The sequence below is a fragment of the Pezoporus flaviventris genome, unplaced genomic scaffold, assembly GCF_033815535.1.
Source record: "Pezoporus flaviventris isolate CSIRO_AGI_PZ_B2104156 unplaced genomic scaffold, CSIRO_AGI_Pfla_v1 ptg000016l, whole genome shotgun sequence".
Classification (NCBI taxonomy): Eukaryota; Metazoa; Chordata; class Aves; order Psittaciformes; family Psittacidae; genus Pezoporus; species Pezoporus flaviventris.
Genome location: NW_026892564.1, coordinates 5922926 through 5948867, shown reverse-complemented (window position 1 = coordinate 5948867; position 25942 = coordinate 5922926). Strand labels below are relative to the sequence as shown.

The following is a 25942-nucleotide window of genomic DNA, read 5'->3' as shown; positions in this document are numbered from 1 at the left end:
TATTTTACTCAAACTATTTTTTACTTGAACAGAGCTGAATGCTCAGTTTCCGTAAAGACCCACAGATATTAATGTCTCACCTGCCTGATTTCTCCAGAGTGCCTCAGATTTTCTTTTTTGAGAACAAGGGGTTCTGTCACACTTGAGTCCCACATCAAATGTCGCCCATTTATAGATTCATAATTTTGGAACACTTGACTGTCCAGATGCATTGCATATGGGAGGCTGGGTATCTAGTTTTCATTCCAGGGACCAGGCAGTAAAATGTATATCATTTAGGTGCTTTGAGGTTTTGGCTAATTTCAAGTCTGTAAGTAACGGCTGGGACTATTGACGCTAGGGAAGTGCTCAGGAGATTTATTACAATGTTAAATCACAGCAACACAGAGATTCTGACTCTGAGCTGTTAGTCACAATCTCTCATTTTTTGTAACCTCACATCCTCATACATTGAGTTTTCTGTGCTTTTAAGTAACTACTTTTCTCCTTAAAACTTAAATCCATGGCACAATGTCCTGGGTTCAGCAGTAGCAGTCATGTTTTCAGTTGTTGCTAAGTGATGTTTACCCTGACCAAGGACTTTGTGAGGCTCATGCTCTGCCAGGGAGGAGGGGAAGCCAGGAGGAAGCAGAGATGGGGCGCCTGACCCAGGTTAGCCAAGGAGGTATTCCATACCACAGCACGTCATGGCTGGGGTGGGGGGTGACTGGGAGTTACCCGGAAGGGCATGGGCTTCCGGGTGGAACTCGTTTTCTTGGCCGGTGGTATCGTATTCTCTTCCCTTGTTATTTTCCCTTATCATTGTTGTAGCTGATAGTAGCGGTGGTGATTTGTGTACATTGGTTGCTGGATTGTTCTTGTCTCAACCCATGGGAGTTGCACTCTTTCGATCCTCCTCCCCGTTCCTCCGGGAGTGGGGGAGAACCCCGGTGGGGGTGGGACACGGACCTTGATTGTTGTCAGCTCGGCACCACTCACTGGGAGTGAGTGAACAAGTTACCTGACTGGGTTTAAACCACGACAGTTCTTTTTGGCGCCCAACGTGGGGCACGAGGGGTTGAGATAAGAACAGATCTGACTGGATTGGTAGTCACTCATCACAATGCTGATTTATTGGCTCTCAAGGTTGTTCCTCTTGATCTCACAGTTTCAGTATATCGTATCTTACGTCCATCCGGTATTTGCTGTATTAGTGTTTTTCAAGTGTGGGGCTTGGGCTAAGGTTTTTGTCCCATTGTACTTTATGGTAATGACTTGTAATACAATAGAATCATTGATCATGAAACTGATCTGGCTTATGTTCCCAGTGTGGTCACCACCTTTATACTTTGGGAGGTATATGATGGAGGTGCTTAGCAATTACACATCTTTTTTCTCCTTCTCAGGTGCTCAACCTGTGAAGGAGACATACTTTTACCCTCCCAGTCGTCCCCCCAGACCATTTACATTTGAGAGTTTTGAATTTTTTGAATGGCATTTTAATGCTGTTGAGACTTGTTTGCTGATGGTGATGGGAATCACCATGCTAACACGCATACAGAGTGTATTTTGCCCACTACTGATTTCAAGAGTTAAGCAGAGTCAGGTTTGGGTCTTGTCTGGGGTCAAACGACAATGTAGGAGGACCGAGAGATTTTCCCAGAGGCTGGACAGCCATGAGTGGCAGGGTGTGTGGGATAGTATGGGCAAGTATCTAGGTCAGTGGGCCCCTCCAGTACTTTGGAATTTCACTACCGAACAACTGCAAAATCCAGAAGAATTAGTAAAACACTTAAATGAGGTGTGTGGTCATTCTGGCCATACCAGAGATGGACAAATCACGGCAACGTGCTGGGGCTTGGCCTATGCTTACAGGGCCTTGTTCAACACTATCCAGCACCTTCAAAAAAAAAAAAAAAAAATTTGCATGCTATTTCACCCTGATAGTTTTGTCTTTAAATCAGACAGCTAAAATAAAATAATTTTGGAAGGCTGCATTTCTTTAACATCTTTCTCCAGAACATTTCACAATGCTTTATGAAAAATAACCAGACTTTTCAGTACATCAAAGGCACTTGAGTACTTAAAGGGAAATTGATTTTGACACAGCCCAAGTCTTTCTTCTGAGCCCAACATTCCCTTGCCCTGATTCGGTCCTTTTCTCTCCCACTCCTCCTATACTAACAAAACTTCAACCACCTTTGATTCATAGAATAAGAACCACAGAATAGTTAGGGTTGGAAAGGACCTTAAGATCATCTAGTTCCAATCCCTCTGCCATGGGCAGGGACACCTCACATTAAAACCTCTCACCCAAGGCTCTGTCCAACCTGGCCTTGGACGCTGCCAGGGATGGAGCATTCACAACCTCCCTGGGCAACCCATTCCAGAGCCTCAGCACCCTAACAGTAAAGAACTTCTTCCTTATATCCAATCTAAACTTCCCCTGTTTAAGTTTCAACTATTGCCCCTTGTCCTGTCACTACAGTCCCTAAAGAAGAGTCTATCCCCAGCATCCCTATACTCCCCTTTCAGATACTGGAAGGCTGCTATGAGGTCTGCCTGCAGCCTTCTCTTCTCCTGGCTAAACAGTCCCAACTTTTTCAGCCTATCTTCATACCTCTCTTTAACAGCTACATCTAACTGTAGACTGTTTCTTCTAAAGGCTTGATTATATCATACTTCATGTAGCCACCAAAATCTGTTTTCTTACTGACGTCCTTTTTTTCCCCCCATATCTTTTTATCTTTTTAATTTATGCTTTGCCATTCATTGAGTCTTATTTCCTCAGTATTTTTTTCTTCCTTCTTTTAATGAGCTCCATTTCAGTTCCACCCCCTTTCATGACTCTCTTAACATTTTTCCTAATTTCTCATTCTTTAGTTTGCAAACCTGACTCTTCCTTCACGTCTGCACTTCTTGCTTGAGTAAAAAAATCTGAAACTAATTATTCTTGCTTTGAAGCAAATTTATTTTTTCGTATAATTTTTCTGTTTTCTAATCAACTCTGCTTTTAGTTAAGAGAGTATCTCTTATCTTTGAATTTCTAGTGTTTGAAAACACATTCTTCATTTTCCACCTGTTGAGTTTGGATTAGACATGAGACATCCAAGAAACATCTTAAAAGCAGAAAAGGATATGGGACTGAATAAATAAGGAGAATGTCTAAATCTGGTTTGTTGGTTTTTTTTTTTCACTGAATAAATTCTTTATCTTAACACCATAATTTAAGGACTATGGCATAGGAGCTCTCATTACCATCCTGTGTAATATGTCGGAAAAAAAAAAACAAAACGACAACAGAGAAATGTATTGACACTGACTTGAGAAGAGTGTCTTAGTTAATATTTTTCACTTATTTAGTACTAAGTTGTGATGAATACAATACAGACGAAAGGCACAGTGGTTCTGTCAGAGCTAGTGAGAAATGCTTTCCATTTTCTTTATCAAGAGGGTTAAACAGCTGCCCAAGACATGTTTTAGTACCTGTACTACTTTTAAAACACTACCAGATATCACAGTAGTTTCTTTCCTCAGAAGCAAAGTTGCAAGCTTCAGTTGCTCCTTGAGCTGCTGTCCATTTTCAGTGCTTCTTGCTGACCGTCAGTTCTCATCTACAACTCTAATTCGTTGCAACCTTCAGCATTTACTGATGATGGCAGTGAGAAGTGTTGAACTCTTTAATATTATTAGTGTTAATAGTAATACTATATTTTAAGATTTCCTTATTCCACTAATTAATTTGCCAACTAATTAACTGTCTAATTTATGAAATGAGAATAGCAAGAAATAGGATATTTGAAAAACAAAAGCATGTTAGAAAATTATTGATTTCAAAATATTGAATCAAGAAGCTGCTGCTTGCTTCCAAGACCCAAAAGTGTACTACTTGGCACTGGGATACTGACAGTGTGTTGCTGCTTTTACAAGCATTGAAGATTCAGAGCCTCTTTGTTTCTTGGATATAAAATAATCAACTATCTATTAAAACACCTGAAGGTACAACAAATTAGTAAAGTTCTGGGTTTTAATAAGGCTATGATCTCTCTGAAGATTCCTCTGTCTTGGTAAAGAATAAAAGTACAGCATTCTCCCCTTTTAAAAACTCCTGAACATGCCATTTTACCAATACACATGAAATATGAGCACCATCCAGTGGCAAAGGAAGTAAATCACATCTCGTATTTCTGATTTCTTCCTCAAATCACAGCATCTAACTAGGCATTTAAATGTTTATGTTAAGTATGCTGCATTTAAAAAAACTGTCATAACTACATTTCTGCTAATTCCTCAAAGATGTTGCAGCAGTAAAAAGCTTTTTTTTTTTTTTTTTGAATACACTGCATCTCAGCTGAACACTGCACGTTTGTCTTTCATGGTCATCAATTATGTTTTAGTATCTTCAGAGTATCTAAAACCTTTTGCAAACACATCCTTCTTTTGTCTGCTACTGCTATCACAAACATAACTGATTCCTTCCTAGTGTGAACATTATGCCAGCACGAGGATTCATCAGCTAGCATGTGCCTGCTGATCCCTGGAAATAGGGTTATGATTGTTCAACTTTTTCTTCCCTTTTTTTTTATCTTATTCTTATCTTTTTTTTCTCTTTTCTCTTTTTAATTCTCTGCATGATACTCTGTAAGCTATTTGTGGTGAATTGACTGTGGCTCGATGCCAAATGTTCACTAAAACTGCTCTATCACACCCCTCAATTGGCAGCAAGGGGAATGTACAACAAAATGCTCCTGGGTCAAGGATGCGTAATTCATGAATTACTATCATAGGCAAAACAGACTCAACTCAGGGAAGTAAGTTTGTTTAATTTATTGCAAATCAAATCAGAGTAGGATAATTAGAGAAAAACAAATCTTGAAACACCTGCCCCAACCACTCCTTCCCTCCCTCCTGGGCTTAATTTCATTCCTGATTTTTCTACCTCCTCACCCCAGAACAGCTCAGGGGAACGGGGAATGTGTATCGTGGTCAATTCATCACACATGTCTGCCACTCCTTCCTCCTCAGGGGAGGACTCCTCACACTCTTTCCCGGCTCCAGCTTGGGGTTTCTCCCAGGGGAGAGAGCCCTTCCCACAGGCTGCAGTTCTTCACACACTGCTCCATCATGGGCCCCTTCCATGAAGTGCAGACCTTCAGGAAAAGACTGCTCCAGCCTGGGTCCCCATGGGCTCACCAGTCCTGCAGCAAACCTGCTCCAGTGTGGGCTCCTCTCTCCATGGGGCCACAGGTCCTGCCAGGGGCCTGCTCCAGCACAGGATCCCCACAGAGTCACAGCTTCCTTCAGGCATTGCCCTGCTTCTGTATGGTGTCCTCTGTGGACTGCAGGTGGAGATCTGCTCCACCATGGACCTCCATGGGCTGCAGGGAGACATGGAGTCTTCAGAGGTGTTACTTTCACATATGGTCACTCCTGCTGTAATTGCCGTTGTGCAGGTTTCTTTTACTCCCTAAATGTGTTATCCCAGAGCTGCTACCAGTGTTGCTGTTGGGCTCAGCTTTGCGCAGCAGCGGGTCCATCGTGGAGTCAGCTGGCATTGGCTCTGTCAGGCACCAAGGAAGCTCCTAGCAACCCTTTAGTTCCCCTTGCTGCCAAAACCTTGCCATGCAAACCCAATACAGTATTGATAAGATTTTGATACATCATAAAAGACTAAGAACGGGCAACAAGACTCTGTGGTAACTGTCCTGAATATATGTCACGGCATTCAAGAACCTTCATTGAAGAATATGGAGGTAATGAAATGGCCTCCATTTGTGCCATACTGATGCTTACTAATTGTGTTATCTCTGGGGAAATCAGATCTGACAAAGAATACTGGTTTCAGACACCTTAAGCCTTCTGCAATAAATTATATTGGAAATCTATTTTCACTTTCCACATGAATGAGTCTGTTCTTAGGCTATTTCTGATTGTGTAAGACACAAATAAAACTTTCTTTAAGCATGACTGCCTTTTGCAATGATCTTTTCCTTAAAAAGAAGAGGATAAATTAATTGTGGTTATGACTGACACACCATAGACATTCTGGCTTTTTAGATAAATATCTGAAACCTCTCTCCTGCTCTTTCTTTTTGTTCATAAAGACAGCAAGTAGCAACTTGCTCCCAAAGTTGAAGTGTAAAAGCAGTGGGAATTCCCTTAGTTTCACCAGCAACTCTACATACAATTTCATACTTTGCTTCAGCAGTTCTTTCATTAATATCTAAGGGCCTGGATGTTACACTTTATAGTAATTATTTCTGATGTTTTTAAACCTCATCTAGCTACTTTTTTTTGACCAGTCCTGCTTCTTTACGAAAGACAGACAGTGCCTTCATTTTTAGCCCATCAGACTAAACCCGGTTAAAGAACTTCTGCACTTCAGGTTGTTCAATCATGGTAAGATCAAACAAAGAATCAAACATCTGGTGGTAGACAGGGTATACATTCTGACATACATCAAGACTGAAAATTTCTATAAAGCTGAGGTGATACATGCTAATTGGCTATTAGGAAGCAATTGATTTAAGAAGCAATAGTTTAAATGGGTGCAAAATCTAAATACTCATTAGTTGAAGGAGACAGGCAAAAGGGCAGAAACAAGACATATTTATTCCATAGCAGAATGAACTTTAGTTGTCTGCTTAAGTAGCATTAGTCCCCTGCATGATTCTTTAAAACAAAGTAGCCTATTGCACTTTGATAGTAAGCTTTTGCTCATGTTCTAACAGGTCTTGTGCAGCAGCAGCAATTTGGCTATCAATTCACATTTAAATCTAGCGTCTCTATTACTAAAAGCAGATGTCACTACAGGCAACTAGTCTGTAACAACAGATTTCGGCACTTTGTGTACTGGGCACAGAGGGGATGCATGACAACTACCCTGAGCAGTCACTTACTCTAGAAGCCTGATGCGATATGGTGGTGGAAACCTGCAGCTGCTCTGCTATAGCAGGAATATTTTGTACATGCTTGCTCTGTGTCTATAATAGCTATCCATTATACACATACTAGTATTGACAATTGATAAATTATGAATGAGCAACCTGCTTAAATTATGCCATCTCTACTGTATGTTCTAATACATGCATTTTAGAGGGCTCCTTGTAACCCTATTTTATGTGCACAACTTCTAACTACTGTAAGATGAGCCTGATAATCAAATATAGCTGTTTCTCAGCTAATGCTACTAGTGCAACTTCGTGTTGATTGGAATTATGTGAAAAGCTCCAGGTAGAAATGAAAAAGGATTTGGGATTATCCTCCCAAACCAAGTTATCCCTAAGGAATTTTATCAAGTTGCTAAGGTGTTTTAAGATTTCCGTAGTTTTCATTTGTTTGTCATAGCTTTTCTACACTTGACGCACTCAAAACTGTGCTCTTGAAGCACACAGCTTCTGAAACTTACATTTACCTCAAATTAATTTGGTTCTTTGTCTGATGCTGGGACAATGTAGCTAGGTTATGCCCTTAGCTTACTAGAGGTAGTGAAGTCAGGACTTATGCCTAACTTTAAAAATCCTTAAGGTAAGGAATAAATCAGGTACTAGCTTCCAGAGCATCATGCCAGTTTACAGTGCAACATCAACTACTATATTCACAGTAAAAGTCCTTGTCTAACAGTTTATTAAGATGACTGATGTAGGATTTTTTGTTTTCAGGTTCTTTTAGCATCTCTACTCAGGTGGTAAATGTTATTCTTTCAGACAGCCTAGCTGAGGGAAAAGCAGGCTGTGTTATAATAAGCATATTAGGAAATCACAGAGAAACACCTTGTCAATCTCTTTATTCATAGGTTAAAATGTAATGCCATACAGTTCTCAACAATTACCGACTGAAAAAAATTACCTGCATAAAACAGAAGCAAAACTGAAGGAAACTAATTATAAAAGCCATCTTGCTTCAACTTTTGAAATGATTACGTACAGAATAATATACATATATACATTACAAGTATATTATATAAATATAATATATATGTAATTTTGTAACCACAATAAATATCAAGAAGGTCTTTTTTAGGCACACAGCATAGAAAAAAATGCAGAATCTGCACAATCCTTAAGATTCTTGGAGTGACTCACTCTAACATTGTTTTCACACTGAAAAAGCAAGTATTTTACACAAAGTATACAGACGCAGTTTATGCAGTCCCCAGTGAACAGGGAATCTTTCCTCACCTTCCTGTAAGTCTACTTGATTATCTAATCCTACTGCTCTATACAGCTATTACATAAGAAAATAGTTTGCAGGTTTGTTTTTGACTCAGCTAATAGCCTAAGTAATTATCAGTGCTAACAAAATAAGTACAGCATATCTACATAAAGTATACAAGTGTTTACACAAACATGGATTCGGTGAACTACTTTGGAGTTCACTTTTAATACTGGGGAGTTAACCTAAAAGCAGAAAAAAAAAAGGATTTTCACTGATATTATCACACAAATAGTTTCCCATTTGAGTGACACCTGGGCTTTGGAGATAGAAAGCTTTAAATTTAGAAATGAATTAAATCCTTGGCTATACTGGCAGATGTAGGCTACCACTGATTTCGAATGTGTTCCCTTCAGTGCAAACAAAACCCCAGAGGATTAATCCAAAGCCAGTTTTCTCAACCTGTACATAGAGTCATGACATTTTAAAGACTGTCGCTGTGGAGCACCTGAGATCGCACCCTACTAATTGAAGCTGACCACTTCTCGTAGGAGAGCCATGATCAGTGAGAGAAAAGAAATTAACAGCATCTTTTTTTCCACAGTTACAAATCAGACTCCGGCATATCAGGCATATCAGCCATCAGGTATCCAATACCATAACGTCCATTTGGAGCAGTATCTAGAGTTGGTGAACCTGTCTGTTTTCGATATATGGTTTTGCCAAAATTTGGAGACGGCACTTCACTTGGACTCTTCCCATGAATCAGACTTGTATTATCTCCCTCCAGGTTAACAGGTTCCTTTATTATCCGGCCTCTTTTGTAGGATACAGATGCCAAACTACCAGAGCTGTCATCAATAAGGTTGCAACGGCGCACCATGAAGACTATTGGGACTGGCAGTATGGCCAACACCATCAGGGATATACAGACAATCATTCCCCATGTTGGATAGCTGCGGAACTCTTCCATGGCCTGAGGAATCCAAGAGAAAAACAAAGAATAAGTCTTCACTGAAAAAGAGCAAACCTGCAGTCCTCACTGAGGTGTGCCATTTTCATCTTCCTGTCACAATGCCACAATGTGGGCATCATTACAGGTCTCAAATGGAGATGTAGGATTGCCATCTTTTTGCCAGTCAGTAGGACCTGAACACCGTCCCACAGTTTCTGAGATGCTCAGAGTACTCCAGCAGTAAACAAAAATTTTCACAATAGCCTTTCTGGTGCATTTGTCTGCAGCTGCTCTCCAATTCTTTAAAGGATGTTCAGGACAGACAAGTGTGCAGTGGAATTTGTTACTGTGCCTGGAAAAGAAGTCCTTGTAGGCCAGCAGCTAGTCTAGACAGGGACAGTCCCAGATGACTCTGTGGAATTGTTCCACTTCTTATAAATTTAATGCAAACTATAACAAACACACTTACTGGGGCAGTGACTGCACCCCATACCATGACTCACTGGCCAACAAATTCAGTTTGCTTGATTTTATACACATGGAAAGGAATATTCTATTTGTTATTCTAAGGTCATTCTCTTTCTAATTTTTGAGGGCAAGAATAAAACATAAATAAGAACATTTTTCTAAGAATCCTGAGAAAGTAGCAGTGGTTGTCTCATTAAAAGCAGATGTCTACCTATTGTAAAGCCAACCTCTTGCATTTATACTTTACCTGTCTTTGCTGCAATCTCACCACAGCTAATTCAGACAGTTGTCCATTCAGAAGAGTCCCCAAGATTCATTTCTCTGGTATTTTTCCCTCCCTGTGTTTTGTATGACAAGCCTGTAGAAAGAGCTGAGGGCTGTTGAGCCTAAATGCTAGTAGAACTCTTAGGAGTTACTTCGACTGAATTTCTTTCTGGAGCCAACATGCAGCACTTACTTTACTATTCACACAGACAAGTTTTGTACAAATCAAACACTCCTATCAGAAACAGATTTTAATGCAGCTGTTACCTACAATGTGATATGCATTCCCAAAGGGGAAAATTTATTACATGGCTAAATCATAGTATTTAATTTCACATTAAAAAATAAATATGCCATCTGAAATTATTTATTTAGTGTTATCGCCCAACTATTTCCATAGAATCATAGAATCATAGAATAGTTAGGGCTGGAAAGGCCCTTAAGATCAAGTTCCAACTGATTTTCTCTAGGAAAATAAGATTTAAGGGAAGTGAGTAACTTCTCCCAACTTTAAGAATTTCTCCAACATGCATCAACAAACTAAAAAAGTCACAAAAACCATGAAGGTTCATGGCAAGTAGTTGTATTTTAAAGCAGAACTACTCTAAAATTTAAAAAATGGCTGGTTTTACATTAATATTACTTGAGATAAAAACAAACATGTCATTATTTATACTGATTATGAATTTCTAATTGCAATTCTTTTGTCTTTTTATGTATTTCTGAAATACTTCAGATATGATCACTATGATAGCCTTGGGTGACACGGTTTAGTGTGAGGTGTCCCTGCCCATGGCAGGGGGGTTGGAACTAGATGATCTTAAAGTCCTGTCCAACCCTAACTATTCTATGATTCTATAGCAACTGTTAGATACATACCTTATCTTCAATCCAAGCATTGTAGCCAGGAGGACTTAATCCCATTTGGACAACACTAGCTACCAACAAACACAACAATACTAAAGGTGAAACATACTTCCACATGTAGTAATAATACTGGCTTGGAGAAAACCCAAGCATATCCTTCAGATCCTCCATAAACCTGTGAAGGGAATAAAAGCTTATTGTTAGTGCGTGCACTGAAATACTGAAATTTTAAGTACTATAATTGATACATAGCAATGAATTTGAGGGAACCGACCCTGAAAAACTGCATGTATAGAAAAGGCTGCAGTTTAGATTACTTAATAGGCTGAAAAAAACCTACTTTATATCTCTAGTTCAGAACAAATGAACAGGTGGATTTGCTACACAGTGCAGTGATTTAGTAAAGTGCTTGTTGGACTGTGCTGGAAAGATATTTAAACTCACCTTCCTTTTAGAAGATTGTTTTTTACACCTTCTAACATTGTCTACTGGGTTATTTACTAAGGCATGTGTCATTACTTCTGAGGACATATAAAACCAGCACATCTTACAGATTCCGCAAAATTAATATTGAACCCACATGTTGGTGCAGTGTAAAAAATAATTTTATGCATAAGGTATGGTTTGCATCATGTAAGTGCTGAAATAAAACTTTGTGAAGTTTTAAATCTGTCTCCCTGTGCCTCAAAATTGCAAGTTATGATATGAACAAAACTCCTATTTTTATACTCTTGACAGAGGAGTACATGGTTCCAGAGCCAGTAGAAAAAGAGAGACTATTTTTAGAATTAATTCTTTTGGAGTGTGCTCAAGCATTAATTCTGTTTTAACTCCCTTCTGATCCCACTCCCTTCTGAAATGTGCCTCTCAAAAAAAGCTCTCATAGAAACAAATGTTTTCAAAGCAGTTACACATGTGAAGCTACTGTCATATAAACTCAAAAATGTTTTTGAACTGCATAGTGTGGACTGTTCTATCCCTTGCTTACACTGCAATGAAGCATATTGTTAAGAAGAAGCTGAAATTTACAAATGTATTGTGCTCCACTATAGATAGCCTCTCCTTTCTGGAATCTCCAGTACTTCATCCAGTTGAGCATAAATCTATTATCTTCACTTTAAGTTTTTCACCATCTCCATCCTACTTATCCTCTTTTAAAAGCTACCAAGCTCCTTTAGCACTCATTCCAGCATAGAAGATTTTCCTTCTTGGCTACAGGAAGGATATTGCCTATTCTTTGGCTGTAATCCCTTTGGATGCAATGTGTTACTTTTTTCCTATCTGATCAAAGACAGAGGAAAAATATGTATGGATCCTCATCTACAAGGAGGACCCCTCGGCGCTATCACAGCTGATGACAACCTGAAGCTGTTGATTCTGGCAATTTTTGCAAGCAAGAATGCTGGGTTCCTGAAGAAGGATATTCTGGAGAAATATACATCAGAAAAAGTATTAGGAATACTCCAGAGGGAGATTCAGGAGGCCATTATGAATAAGAAAATTGGCTATTAACTTTTCACTTTATCCTGTCAGAACCCTTTCTGAAAACATGAATCAACTGTGCTCTGATTCAGAAGCAAAATATTACCGTATTTCAGCTATTCCTTAACATCAACTTCCTCACAGGTAAACTTTTTTGGCATGTCTATCTTCACAGTGGAACTCTACTTGACTGGACATTACCGACCTGATCTTCCGCTTTATCTTTCATTTGCATGTGCAAAAACATCTACATGGTGTTTTCACGTTTATGTGATCAATCATAGCGTCATACATGTGGCCCAAGTGGGAATTCTCCTTTAACAAGTAAGCAGACACAGCACTACTTGCACAGACCAGAAACAATGTCTGGAAACCATTAAGTTGAATTTTCTTAATATAGTTTATTTCATTATGGTGAGTGACTGGCTGATTACTCAGATTGCGCAAGCAAAACGTCAAATGAAAACCCACCCATTCTGTGCACCCTTTGTGCATGCAAAGGAATCACAGATGTGTAAATTACTTCAGCACCTAGTATAGTATACTCTGTTTTATCTGTGGATTGTATGTGTTATTTTGTCATACAAACTCTTCTACTCCTTAAGCATGGCACATATCAATCTCGCTAAGTGAACGCATTCTGGTGATTGCAGTCTTAAAGTGTAAAAAATTAGAAGGACTTGATGGTCATTTCTCTTCAGCCTTCACTGATAGAAACTCACTTAACTTCACTGTCAACCAGGCTGCTTCCAAGTAAGTTTTGATGCTGTCTTTTCCTATAGTTTTCTCTATTTCCTCTCACAACTAATGCAAAGAACAGTTAATTGTTATGACCCTTGCTGTCTTATTTCTACATAAATTCCTCATACTTGCATATCCAGCCGCCTTTCTAACTCTCTTCTTTTGCTTCTTTTTCTGTACTCTCCTCTCTTTGTATCTGTTGCAATTGCTCTTTGGGTTTCACTATGTGAAATGCAGTATATCTTGCTTCAAACCTGTTTTCAGTCACATCCAGATTGACCCACTTTCTGCTTAATTGTATCTATGCATACAGAGCAAATACTTCACGCTTTAAATAGTAATTGCTATTGTAATGAATACTGTTGGTATGTACAGGAAGATACATTTCCTTCACTTACTTGTTTATTCCATAAATTCTGGTGACTGCAATATTCTCCAAAATGACCACAATAAGCAGGGGCAGAGTAGCTGAGTAGTCATCAAACATCATCACAAAATAATTTCCAGAGCGCTGCACAAAGATCAGGCCAATAAAAAATGCTACCAAGCAGCAGATGACTGGAATAAAGGACAGAAATGTGAGCTGTAATTAAAATGAAGTTCCACAAGAGGAAATAGGAGAGCTCTAAACAGCAAAGATATACTTTAACTCATTATTTCATTATATTTAATATAATCAAAGTTTGAAATGTTTTGCCTTTTTTTAGGGGGGGGCTGGGGTCTCAATTATAAGAATACTAGGAATCCTACCTACTCCCTACATAACAGAAAAGCTGTTAAACTAGAATTCCTGGAATTACCATATTGCAGCAATACTGATTACGCAGCAGAGATTAATCAAGTGACTATTTCTCATTAAACATTCAACTTAATGTGAATGCAAGGCTAAAATACACAGAATTGGCAAGCTAAACATCATACATCATGTTACTTGGTCAACAAATGACTTTTTGGAATTCAGAATTGAAAATAACTTAGAAGTGAAAAAGTGAAAAAAAAAAGCTAAAAAGTTAAAAAGTTTAGGACTGTAATTCTAAAAAGTATAAAGGCTGAACATACTTCCCCTAATTACTTACAGAATGAAGTTCCATTAAGATCAGTCTAAGTGCATTTTTACACTAAGCAACAAAATTCCTGCCCCTTTTTTTTTTTGTTTAGGGGCAACCAATTCAATATATGAAAAGATTTCAGCTGTCATCCAGGTGAACATATTAACACCTAGCTGCTCTGGTGCTGGGATAATGGGGCTGGAAGTTTGGAATTAGAGGACAGGGAAGCCAAGCAGATGGGATCACTTTCTAGGGAAAGGGGTATTGAACAAGGCAATTGGAAAAGGGACACAAGTTCTCAGCCTCTGGGAGTCTCCTGTCAAGTGTGAAGAAAAGGTATCCCTTGAAGGTAGATGTTATCTGTCACCCAGGCAAGTGACACACAGTCATTCACAGATTCAGATGAAGTCCAATGCACACAACCCATGTGGACATGAGGAAGAGAGATGGAAAATCTACCTCAGCCCTAGAGTCACAGCTACATGAACTGCAAGGAAAAACAATCACAAATGGATGTTCTTCCAGGAAAATTGCTGCTTCAGTCTCCAGTGAGCAGTGCTGCAGACACAGTGGAAGGACTCCTGACTGTATAGAAAGGAATTCTAATCCACTTTCACAAGAAGTGAGTGCAGAATTCTATAACCAGCACTAAAAGGGCCTTGCCTCCAGCCAGGTGGAAGCTAGGGACAGTTGGGTTTACTGGAGTGTGTAGAGCAGATGGCTCGGCACATGAGTCCCACAGGAGTATAATATAAGGCTCTAGTAGACACTGGTGCACAGTGTACCCTGATGCCATCAAGCTATCAAGAGGTAGAACCCATTTGTATTTCTGGAGTGACAGGAGGATCCCAACAGCTGACAGTACTGGAGGCTGAAATCAGCTTGACTGGGAATGAGTGGGAAAAGTACCCCACATTGACTTGTTCAGAGGCTCCGTGCATCCTTGGCACAGACAGTCTCAGGAAACGGTCAGCGGGACTAGTGGGCTTTCAAGTATAGCTGCCTTGGAGACTGAGGAAATGAATCTGATTTGGAAATACTTGAATGCAAAAAATCTTTTAGCTTATGAGTTTGTTTCCCTCAGCTCAAGAGGAACTGAACTGGAACCACAGTGCAAAAAACTGCAGATGTGCTCACAATTCTGTAAAAATTGAATATGTGGGTTGTAAGCACAAACTCTAGTGCAGGCATAATCCTTATTAAATCCTACCAATACTGCATGAAGTATAACCCAGGCACTTTAGTTTTATAAGTTAATTATATAAACACTATATAGAGTTATAATCCTTTGAGTATAACTGAGTTCAGCAAAAATCATGCATGCATACCACTCAAAAAAATTACAAGAGAAAAGCAGTTCTTTAATATACCTTTATCTTAAAAGGTTTCTCTCTCAAATGCAGTTACAAGGAATTATTGTAAAATACTCCTTTACGCCAGAGTAATGGCTATATATCATAGTACTTGCATATAAAATTAGAAAGAACAGCTAGTTTCTAAATGTCACACTGGTTATTCAGTAAGAATTAAAGAGCTGATAAAACAAACAAAGAAAACCAAGTAAACAACTGCTCAATAGGTTAGAACTTCCTAAAGATAAATCATCTGATTTTTCAGAAGAATTTTCCCCTAGCAAAGCAAAAGAAAAAAAGTTTTCTGTTAAATCTTATTAATATAAGGTAAGGAAAAGGTAAGGAAAGCAGCCAGGAAAGAGCAATGCTCTGCCGCATCCAGGGTTAACTCTTAGAAAATATATTATTATTTCCTTCACAGAGTTAGATGATGGTTAAGCAGCTTATTGTATTTTTATTTTTCTATCCTTTCTGTCACAAAATTTGTGCATAACATACCAAGTCCTTTGCAGATGTCATGCAGATTTTCCGAAACTTAACTTTCACATTTTATGCTGCCCTTCTACCTCAAAAAGAGAAATTGCTACAAGATCAGAGCTATATAAACAGGCTACACCTCAAATAACTTTAGGCATTTAAATGAAAAACCCCAAACAACTACACATTTTGTTTAAGTCTGGAATACAATGATTTACTGCTTTGTAAAATGTCAGCACTGAAAACTCTCATGTCAAAAAACAAGAAATGATCGTATGATCAAAAAAAAACCCCTTACCTTAACTCTCTAGTGAGAAAAGAAAGTTTGTGCAACTCACCAGTAAGAATTTCTTTCCTGACTTTGAAGGTATCAACAATAGGTGTGATGATGCCTTCAATGGTTCCAAACATACTTCCAAGTCCCAAATTTACTAACATGAGGAAGAACATGACTGACCAGAATGGAGAAGCAGGGAAGTGGGCCATTGCTTCTGTGAAGGCAATAAAAGCTAAACCAGTTCCTTGAACCGCCTGTCAGTAAGAAAAATCCCCATTACTATTCATGGACAGTATTTCTTTTCTTTTTTTTTTCTTTTTTTTTTTTTTTGTAGTACGATAGTCTGACTTCCTGTTCATACAACGTCATTGATTAAAACTTAAAGGTAGACATCAAATATGCAATTCTTCCAAACCTTCAAACTTAATTAATACTGGATTTACTGAAACATTGGATTTGGCTGAGAATCTGTAAATTGAATGATATTAGCAACACATTTCTTTCAGAGGATCATGGAATACCAGGTTGGAAGGGACCTCAAGAATAATCTGGTGCAACCTTTCCTGGCAAAAGCATAGTCTAAACAAGATGTTCCAGCACCCTGTTCTGCTCAGTCATAGAAATGTTCAGTGCTAGGCAATGCACCACTTCCCAGAGAAGATTACTGCAAAGACTGATTGTTCTCATTGTGAAAAAAATTTCCCTCTTGTGTCCAGCTGGAACTTCTATCTCTCTTTCATTAATAATTTTGCATAACAGCTATTATTATACAGGACTGCTACAAAATACAGAATTTTCTCCACTAAGTATATAAAGGAGTTCATTTCTATAATTATTTCTTTCAAATTTAAATGGCAGGAATAGTACAGAAACTTTTAATGTCTAAGTCACTGATTTTACGTTTTAGCTTCAGACGCTGGCACAACCATATAGAGGTCTATGCTTGTAACTGGAAGTCCCCCTGAAAAAGCTAGAAAATTTACAGATCTGGCTTACAGTAAAGATTTTAAACCAGGATGATATTCATTAAACAATTATCTAATAAGTAAATAATAACTTTTTTACTTTCTAATGAAACCGTATTTATGTTTAATGATTGTATCTTAACATTGGAAGACATCAAAGTATGACACTGTACACCTCTGTTCAGTCTTTGGAAAAATTCTCATGCTCTACTCTTCTAAAGAACAGAACTTTAAAAACTTATCACTTCCTGAGGAGAGCAATATAAGGATCAAAATACATTATAAATCAGTGAAGGCTATATTAGGACATCTGACCCAAAAGTCCTTAGGTGAGCTAGAATGTAACTCTGCACAAAACCGTGTTTTCATATGGATCTCTATAGGTGTACTTCTCACAGGTACACTGTACTGATAGTCTGAAACAAACTGTGAAGTATACTTACACAGACTTACAAATATTCATCTGCTCATCATCTCTGTATTCAAGACTCGCTTATTACTCTCACCTTGTTAAGTTCATCTTCAATTTGACAAGATTTCAGACCAAGAGAATCAAACTCTTCTTCTTTAACTTTCTGAATAATGTCATAAACTAAATTGTAATCTTCTGCTGTAATGCTTGAGAAATTGATATGATGTGGGATCATATCCTGGCTCAGATTGCCCATTTTTAAAAGTTTTAAAATCTTGTCTGAATTTCTGTAAAACATAATAAAACAGAGAAATCAAACTCAATGACCTATGTTAATTCATACATGAAATATAAATAAAAAAAAAAAATTCATACTGGATAACACATTTTTCATTTATGATATTGGCTTTGAAGCCCAGAACTGCAAACACCACCAAAGTTGCCAGCACAGAAGTGAAAAAATTGATGAAGGACACCAGTACAGCATCAAAATGGCAGTTGTTGTCTCTCTTGTTGTAGCTTGAAAAGGCAATGACTCCACCAAATCCAAGCCCTAAGGCAAAGAACACCTGAGTAGCAGCTTCTCTCCAGACCTTGGGCTCCAGCATTATTTCAAGCTGTTTGAAATTAGATATAATATATGTCAGCTATAAAATGCATTTCTATTACAACAGAAATAGATAACAGAAAAACAAAAAAAAATAACAACAGGAAGACAATCTACATCATAAAACACTAATACTGAACTACAAATGTATTTTCATTATGATAGAATGAAAGCTGAATGTGACACCTAAAGTTCAGTGAACTTATGGGCTAGAAATTCTCTTAATTTTATATGATACAATCCTTAAAGAGAAACGTGCTATATACTGTGTTCCCAATAATGAGACACTGCTTGAGATATATGATAATCCAAAAAGCAGCTATACTGAGAAATAAGATAGAAGTTATATTTTAATTTTGCAGTATTTATTGTCCTTTTTTTAACAGTGTATGTATTGAGAGTTGTTAGAATTACAGTGTATTTTGAGATGATCAACCCTCATAAATGCATTAAGTATGCTGAAAGTTGCTTTATTGTTACTTGTCAAAAGAAAAAAAAATGGTGAACATGAGATACACATGCTTATATGGGATTCTACACATGCAAATATGTAAAGCAAAATGCAACAGATGAAGTAAACATTGTCCACCACAATCTCTATAGCTCACGAGTCAAGTCTTCCTTAAGCCAGATGCCTTGAACTTACCCTAAATTAAATGGGTCAGGTATTTGAGGGACACTTAAGCGTTTATCAAAAAAACTGTATTGTTCATTCAGATGATTGTACTTCAAGAAATATCTTTGTTACAAAGTTATAAGTCATCTTACAACAAAGCTGTAAGTCTGTCTATCTCAGATTCTCTTAGATACTGAATCATAAAAAGAATTATATGTGAAATTTATACATTAAATTTTCTGAAGTTGATTCAGGGCCTCCCTTTAACAGTGAAAGGCCTTACGTTTGCACATGTAATTTAAAAAAAAAACAAACACTCAAACCCTAGGCTTACTGAAAACAGTAAAACCAGAAACCATGAGCATAGATGCCAGCACTGTTAGACTGTCTGTCTTACCTTACTTGAAGGAAAAAAAAAAAAAAATTCTGTTATTATAACGTTTTGAAAAATTTTCCAGTTCCCCATAAAGATATATCATTTATTATAAATAGGCAGAAGGTACCTGCTTTATTTATTTATATATAGCTAAAATACAGTATATTCGGGGAGGGGGACAGTGTTTATGACAATAAACTTGTTCCAGACTCACAATTTTCATTTTAATTACAATGCACAAGTAGCTATTGCACATAGTTATAGCTGTCTGTATCACAGTCATGCTGGAGCTTTTCCACTAGAGGGAGTTCAAGGAATATTCTTTTATTTTTTGCCAAATCTGTAACTGGATTAAGTATCAAAACACTTTTCGCTTTCTGGTATGGGTAATTCAGCACCATCAAAGTCAGTATGCTCTCAGACACACATTGTCTAGCATTTCAAAATAAATTTGTAATTGATTTGCTATATAAGATTTTTTCAGTGAAATTTTGGGGGCTTTGTATTTAAATTTCATTCACTCCTACTGCAGTTTCATTACAGCAGTTGACTTCAGTGGGCTTTACATGTACCTTTCTTTAGGTTTTTCATTAAGGTTATTATTTAGATTTTATCCTTTATTCATCAACCACACCAAACAGAGAAATTCTCACCCTCTTCATAAGCCCTGTGCTCTCACACCTGCACCAATGTGTGCTAGCCCTCTGCTGTGCTAACACAACTCTTCTGTGGGAGTATGTTGTGGTTGTTGGTGGTCTAAATGTGGTTGCAAAACTGAACTAATCAAGGCTAAGAAGATGTTTTCCTCTCCCCTCTCATGTCTATCTGACTGTGTAATTTTCAATTTGGATAAGTTTAGCAATCCTTTTTACAGCCTTCCTCCCCAGAGAAACTGTTAGCACTATGGAGTGAATGGAAACAAGTATGGGAGTCTAAATTCCCTTAGGTAGTTTCATATGAATCTGGGCCCCAAATCTGGGCCCCAAATCTGGGCCCCAAATCTGGGCCCAAGTACAGAAACAATCAGACATTATAATGAAAATACTTTTGAAGGTTTATATGCACATATACTGTATGTGACATACAGGTCTCCTAACCTCAAATTTAAACCACAACTTGAGATACAGAACTGGAAACCAGCAGAAGGAACTAAAACTTGGAACAACTGTGTAACTAAGTTAAAATATAACTTTTAAAGTAAGCATCAGCTGCAATTTCTTTTAGGTCTGACTTATGAAAGATGAAACAGTGAAGAGGTGTTGGTATTCAAGGGGTGTTTCAGTGTTTCCTTCAGTATTTAGTGACACTTCTCTAGTTAAAGAATGGACTAAAAATGTGGTCAAGAAACTGAATTATAACTTCGAGAGGCCTGTATTCCATCTCTCCATCTCTGCTACAGACTTTGTCAGTAAGCATTACATTTATCTGTTCCTCTGATTTCCAGGATTTGCCAAAGCAGCCTGCAAGCTCCTGAAGAACCACAACTCTAAAGCCGTGACAGTGAGTGGTCCATCTACCATGACTATGACTATGTATCACAATGCAAGAAATAACAGCGTCATAGCTAACAAAAGTCATTTTTATGACAGTTCTCCAGAGACTCAAAACACCTGGGATCGATACAACTGCCAACAACCTGTCATCTGGCATTAGCCACTATGTGCATTGATTTTAATAAGCCTATTATTTGGCTTTTGTTTTTAAAATATCACTCCTGTCCTGCTTAACTGTATTATGAAGTGGACTTGTTGGGAAGTTCATTTCATAATACAGTATGAAGCCCAGCATTATGCATTGCTGAGTATGACTCTGACTACTCAAATGCACTGTTCCCGTAGTCTGCATATGGTTACAAGCACTTGAGATGGGTGTGGGCCAGCATAATTTAGATCTTCAGGCTAAACAATGATTTGCAAAAGCCTTTCTAACCTCCGTAGTTATAAAATCTAAAGCTCTGTAATACACACTCCCAGTTAAAATGTTGACAGTCAAAAAAAAAAAAAAAATTAAAAATAAAAAAATGTTTAGACCTGCTGCTATCTCAGCATGACATGACAACCATAAAGAACACAATAAGGAAAGCTGAGTGGTGAGTAGTTAGACTATTTTAGTATTAAAGATAATTCCTCTGTACTTTGGGCTACTATGCAAACAGAATTAATTTATTTCTAAAAAGGAACAAACCTGTCCTCTTTCAGAAGGTGTCAGTTAATTTACTAAAGCCATGACAGCGTTCAAGGTAAGGCATTTCACTGTGACATCCCAGAACTAGGCATTTCAATCCTATCGAATGGCAAGATTTAAGATTCACTTCTCTTTTCAGTATTTGGACCTCTCTGAACATCCTGAATCCTGTAAACAGCACTTTCAGTCATTAGCTTTGTAAAAGCATCTAACTCTGGGAACCTTTCACCTAAAGAAGGTAACTCTACACAGGCGTCTGTGACAGAGCCTTTGGACCTCAGGGCTTGTTATCTCATTTAACAGAAATATGGCTAAATGTTCTATGAAGACAATAAGCTTAAATGAGAGCATTCATAAATGGTCAAATTGCCACTGCATACATTGCAAACAGAAATTAAGCACGCACGCACCTTAGGTGTGAACATGTGACGAATTCCATCCACTGACCCATTAAGGAGCAGTCCTCTGATCAGAAAGCATAAAAGTACCACATAAGGAAAAAGGGAACTAAAATACATGATCTGAAAGACATTAAGAAGAAATTTAACATGACAGCCATGCACTTTATTTTCAATAGCTTCATTCACTATTCAGTATCTCTTTGATATACGACTGAATTGATAATCATATGGTGCTACAGAACATGTAGGGGAACTTCCTATTCCCTTTGTCTCTGCAGAAGAAAGCAAAATCTCAACTGTAAAATAAATTCTCTACTAAAACAATACAGTTGTCATTGTGTTGACTAACTGAAAACAGCTGGGCTTTCAGGGAAATTCAGTGCGAATTGAGTAAGATGATGACAAGGACAGAAGTAGATTGTTTCAGAAATGTTTCACTTTACAAATGCACTTTGATTCAAGAACATGGTATAGTAAAGCTGTAGAGCACAAAGAGAAATTCTTTTTGTCTTCAGGAGACAAAAGTCAATGGAAGTATATAACCAATGGATTAGAACCACTAAGCAACACTCAATGCCAAAACAGCAAAAAAATAAAAGTAATCAAGTACAATCTTTCATTCTCCATCACTGAAAAGCAAATCTATTCTGTACTTTACAGTAAAATAATTCTCTCGTTAAACTTGCTAGTTCTTTAATTAAAATACACTAAAGAGGTCACAGAATTTTCCACCTCAGTACCAAACTTTTTAATAGCAAAAAGTTTTGCTATTGAAATAGATTACTTTTCATTTAGAATCCCACAGAGATCAACAGAGCTAGCAAAACACTCACTAGCCAATCCAGCTGGCTGCATAGAAAGGAAAGACAGGGTGGTGTACTCAGATACAAAGGGATGGCAGTCATTAGACAAAAGAAACAATCCAGAATCCTGAAAAGCAGCTGTGCTAATGACAGAAGCATGTATACCAATGACAGTAACAAAAATGGCAAGGCCTTTTGAGGATCTGGGTGCAATGCAAACATAATGTGAGTATACATGGGAACCTAATTCGTAGACATTTAGAAGCACACAGACTTATGCTGCACATTATGTTATGAATAACAGTTATGCTGACGGGAACAGAAAATTATTCTTGAGATCTCAACTCCCAGTAAATTAATATAATTCCCACTAAAATTACTACAGTTTTAATGCTCAACTACCAACATTCTTCTACCTGAGATTATACTAGGGTGAGTCACAGCTTCTAACCTGCTCCTACAGATTTCAGGAGAGAGTAAACAGAGCATATGGTGAACAAAAATGTCATGAAACGTTTCAAAGTAAAACACTATCATTTAGGTAAACAGTATACTCACTTTTCCTGAGGACTGAATTCCTTTGATCATGGCTAGGCATACCATGACCCAGGCAGCCAGCAAGCAGATAGTCATCTTCCAGTTTAAACCCCCGCTTTCTGACAGAGAGCTGGAAATATTCAGTGCTTCTCTGTACCAGTAATAAGTGGTTGCAGAACTCTTTTCACACTCTGGCTCCACAACTGTCAAGAAATGTTAGCAAGTAAATAATGGGACTCAGGACAAAAGTATTTTCCCAACATTTCATAACAGTGTTATACCAATTCTTAATATCTGCAATTGTGTCACCATCATTTCCGAAAAACTAAACTAAAAGTGTCTTAAAATGTTGTCTAAAAGAGAAAGTGACTGCTGATGGTGAAAGGTTCTGGTTAGACCTTTCTAAAACACACTTTTCGGATAAGTTATTTATTTGCATATGGTCAAGACAAGTGCGAGGCAGAATTTATTTTTCACTTAATTACTAAATAGTAGGCAGGCCCAGATGAAGACATGCATTCTCTTTATGACATTACCTACATATGATACTGTGATGTAAACTATGAAATGCATCTCTCTAAAATTGAACACCATTTTGAAAATATATGGAAAACAAATTCTTGCTTGTGTCTGCTTTGATATGACACTCAAATCAGCAAGCAATTAACTACTATTAGAAACAATAAAATCATCATCAATGAATCAAATCAAAAACAAATAAAATCAAATAAAAAATCAATCAACGAAATCATCATCATTTCTTGGTTGATATTCAAGGATCACCTGCTACAAGCTCAGGAGTGTTGCATCCCAACTAGAAGGAAATGCAGCAGGAGGGCCAGGAGACCTCCTTGGATGGATAAGGAGCTCCTGAGGAAGATTCAAATGAAAAAAAAGGCTTATAATAAGTGGAAGCAAGGACAGGTGGCCTGGGAAGAGTACAGGGATGTTGTCCGAGAAGCTAGGGACCAGGTTAGAAAAGCTAAGGCTCAGTTAGAATTAAACTTAGCTAGAGGTATTAAAGATAACAGGAAGGGATTCTACAGGTACATAGCAAATAAAAAACAGACTAGGGAGAATGCAGGCCCCCTCAGGAAGCTCTCAGGAGAACTGGCTACACAGGATTTGGACAAGGCTGAGGTTCTGAATGACTTCGGTCTTCACTGGCAAAGGCTCTGAACAAACCACCCAAGTCTTGGAAGGCAGATGCAGGGACTGTGAGAATGAAGACCTTGTGCCCACTGTAGGAGAGGAACTGGTTCGAGACCATCTTAAAAATCTGAATGTGCACAAGTCCATGGGTCCTGATGAAATCCATCCGTGGGTCCTGAAGGAGCTGGGGAATGAAGTTGTGAAGCCGCTGGCCATAGTATTTGAGAAATCTTGGCAGTCAGGTGAAGTTCCTGACGACTGGAAAAAGGGAAATATAACCCCCATTTTCAAGAAGGGGAAAATGGATGACCTGGGGACTTACAGACCAGTCAGTCTCACCTCTGTGCCTGGCAAAATCTTGGAGGAGATTCTCCTGGAAGGCATGCTAAGGCACATGACAAACAACAAGGTGCTTGGTGACAGCCAGCATGGCTTCACTAAGGGGAAATCCTGCCTGACCAATTTGGTGGCCTTCTATGATGGGGCTACAGAACTGTTGGACAGGGGTAGAGCAGTTGATGTCATCTACCTGGACACGTGCAAAGTGTTCAACACTGTCCCACACAACATCCTTGTCTCTACATTGGAGAGACATCAATTTGGTAGGTGGACCACTCGATGGATAAAGAACTGGCTGGATGGCCGCACACAAAGAGTTGTGGTCAATGGCTCAATGTCCAGCTGGAGACCAGTAACGAGTGGTGTCTCTCAGGGATCGGAGTTATGAACAATCTTGTGGAACATCTTTGTCACTGACATGGACAGTGGAATTGAGTGCACCCTCAGCAAGTTTGTCGATGACACCAAGCTGTGTGGTTCGGTTGATAACGCTGGAGGGAAGGAATGCCATCCAGAGGGACCTCGACATGCTTGTGAGGTGGGCTAATGCCAACCTCATGAAGTTTAACCATGCCAAGTGCAAGGTCCTACACCTGGGTCAGAGCAATCCCAGGCACAGCTACAGGTTGGGCAGAGAAGAGATTCAGAGCAGCCCTGCGGAGAAGGACTTGGAGGTGTTGGTCGATGAGAAAATGAACATGAGCAGGCAGTGTGTGCTCGCAGCCCAGAAAGCCAACCATATCCTGGGCTGCATCAAAAGGAGTGTAACCAGAAGGTCAAACGAGGTGATCCTGCCCCTCTACTCTGCTCTTGTGAGACCTCACCTGGAGTACTGTGTGCAGTTCTGGTGTCCTCGACATAAAAAGGACATGGAACTGTTGGAACAAGTCCAGAGAAGGGCTGTGAGGATGATCAGGGGACTGGAGCACCTCCTGTATGAAGATAGGCTGAGGAAGTTAGGGCTGTTCAGCCTGGAGAAGAGAAGGCTGCGGGCAGACCTCATAGCAGCCTTCCAGTAGCTGAAGGGGGCCTATAGGGATGCTGGGGATGGACTCTTCATTAGAGACTGTAGTGATAGGACAAGGAGTAACGGGTTAAAACTTAAACAGGGGAAGTTTAGATTGGATATAAGAAGGAAATTCTTTCCTGTTAGGGTGGTGAGGCACTGGAATGGGTTGCCCAGGGAAGCTGTGAATGCTCCATCCCTGGCGGTGTTCAAGGCCAGGTTGGACAGAGCCTTGGGTGGCATGGTTTAGCGGGAGGTGTCCTTGCACATGGCAGGGGGGGTTGGAACTAGATGATCTTAAGGTCCTTTCCAACCCTAACTATTCTATGATTCTATGATCATCTCGAAGTGATGAGAAAAAGAAAAAATGGCTTCTACACAGGAATGTTAAATGAAAGTTTCTACGTGCATTCCAGAAGTGGGTTTTTTTTAATTATCCTGAGTCAAGGCAATTAATGAAAAGAAGGGAAAGATACACT

The 25942-nt window shown here is 38.6% G+C and overlaps 1 protein-coding gene across 1 annotated transcript in view; it reads right to left on the bottom strand.

Moving 5' to 3' along the window:
• Window positions 1–7746: 7746 nt before the first annotated feature.
• The window catches only part of SLC6A15 (solute carrier family 6 member 15), a 41673-nt gene continuing 23477 nt past the window's right edge, over window positions 7747–25942 (bottom strand). Inside the window, exons 5-12 of the mRNA XM_061454671.1 lie at window positions 22988–23169; window positions 21636–21746; window positions 17818–18059; window positions 17537–17729; window positions 16127–16319; window positions 13309–13468; window positions 10700–10862; window positions 7747–9109 (exon numbers count right to left, since the gene is read on the bottom strand). Of these exons, the coding sequence (XP_061310655.1) occupies window positions 8738–9109; window positions 10700–10862; window positions 13309–13468; window positions 16127–16319; window positions 17537–17729; window positions 17818–18059; window positions 21636–21746; window positions 22988–23169 (1616 nt within the window). The 3' untranslated portion in view covers window positions 7747–8737. The remainder of the gene's footprint in view (window positions 9110–10699; window positions 10863–13308; window positions 13469–16126; window positions 16320–17536; window positions 17730–17817; window positions 18060–21635; window positions 21747–22987; window positions 23170–25942) is intronic.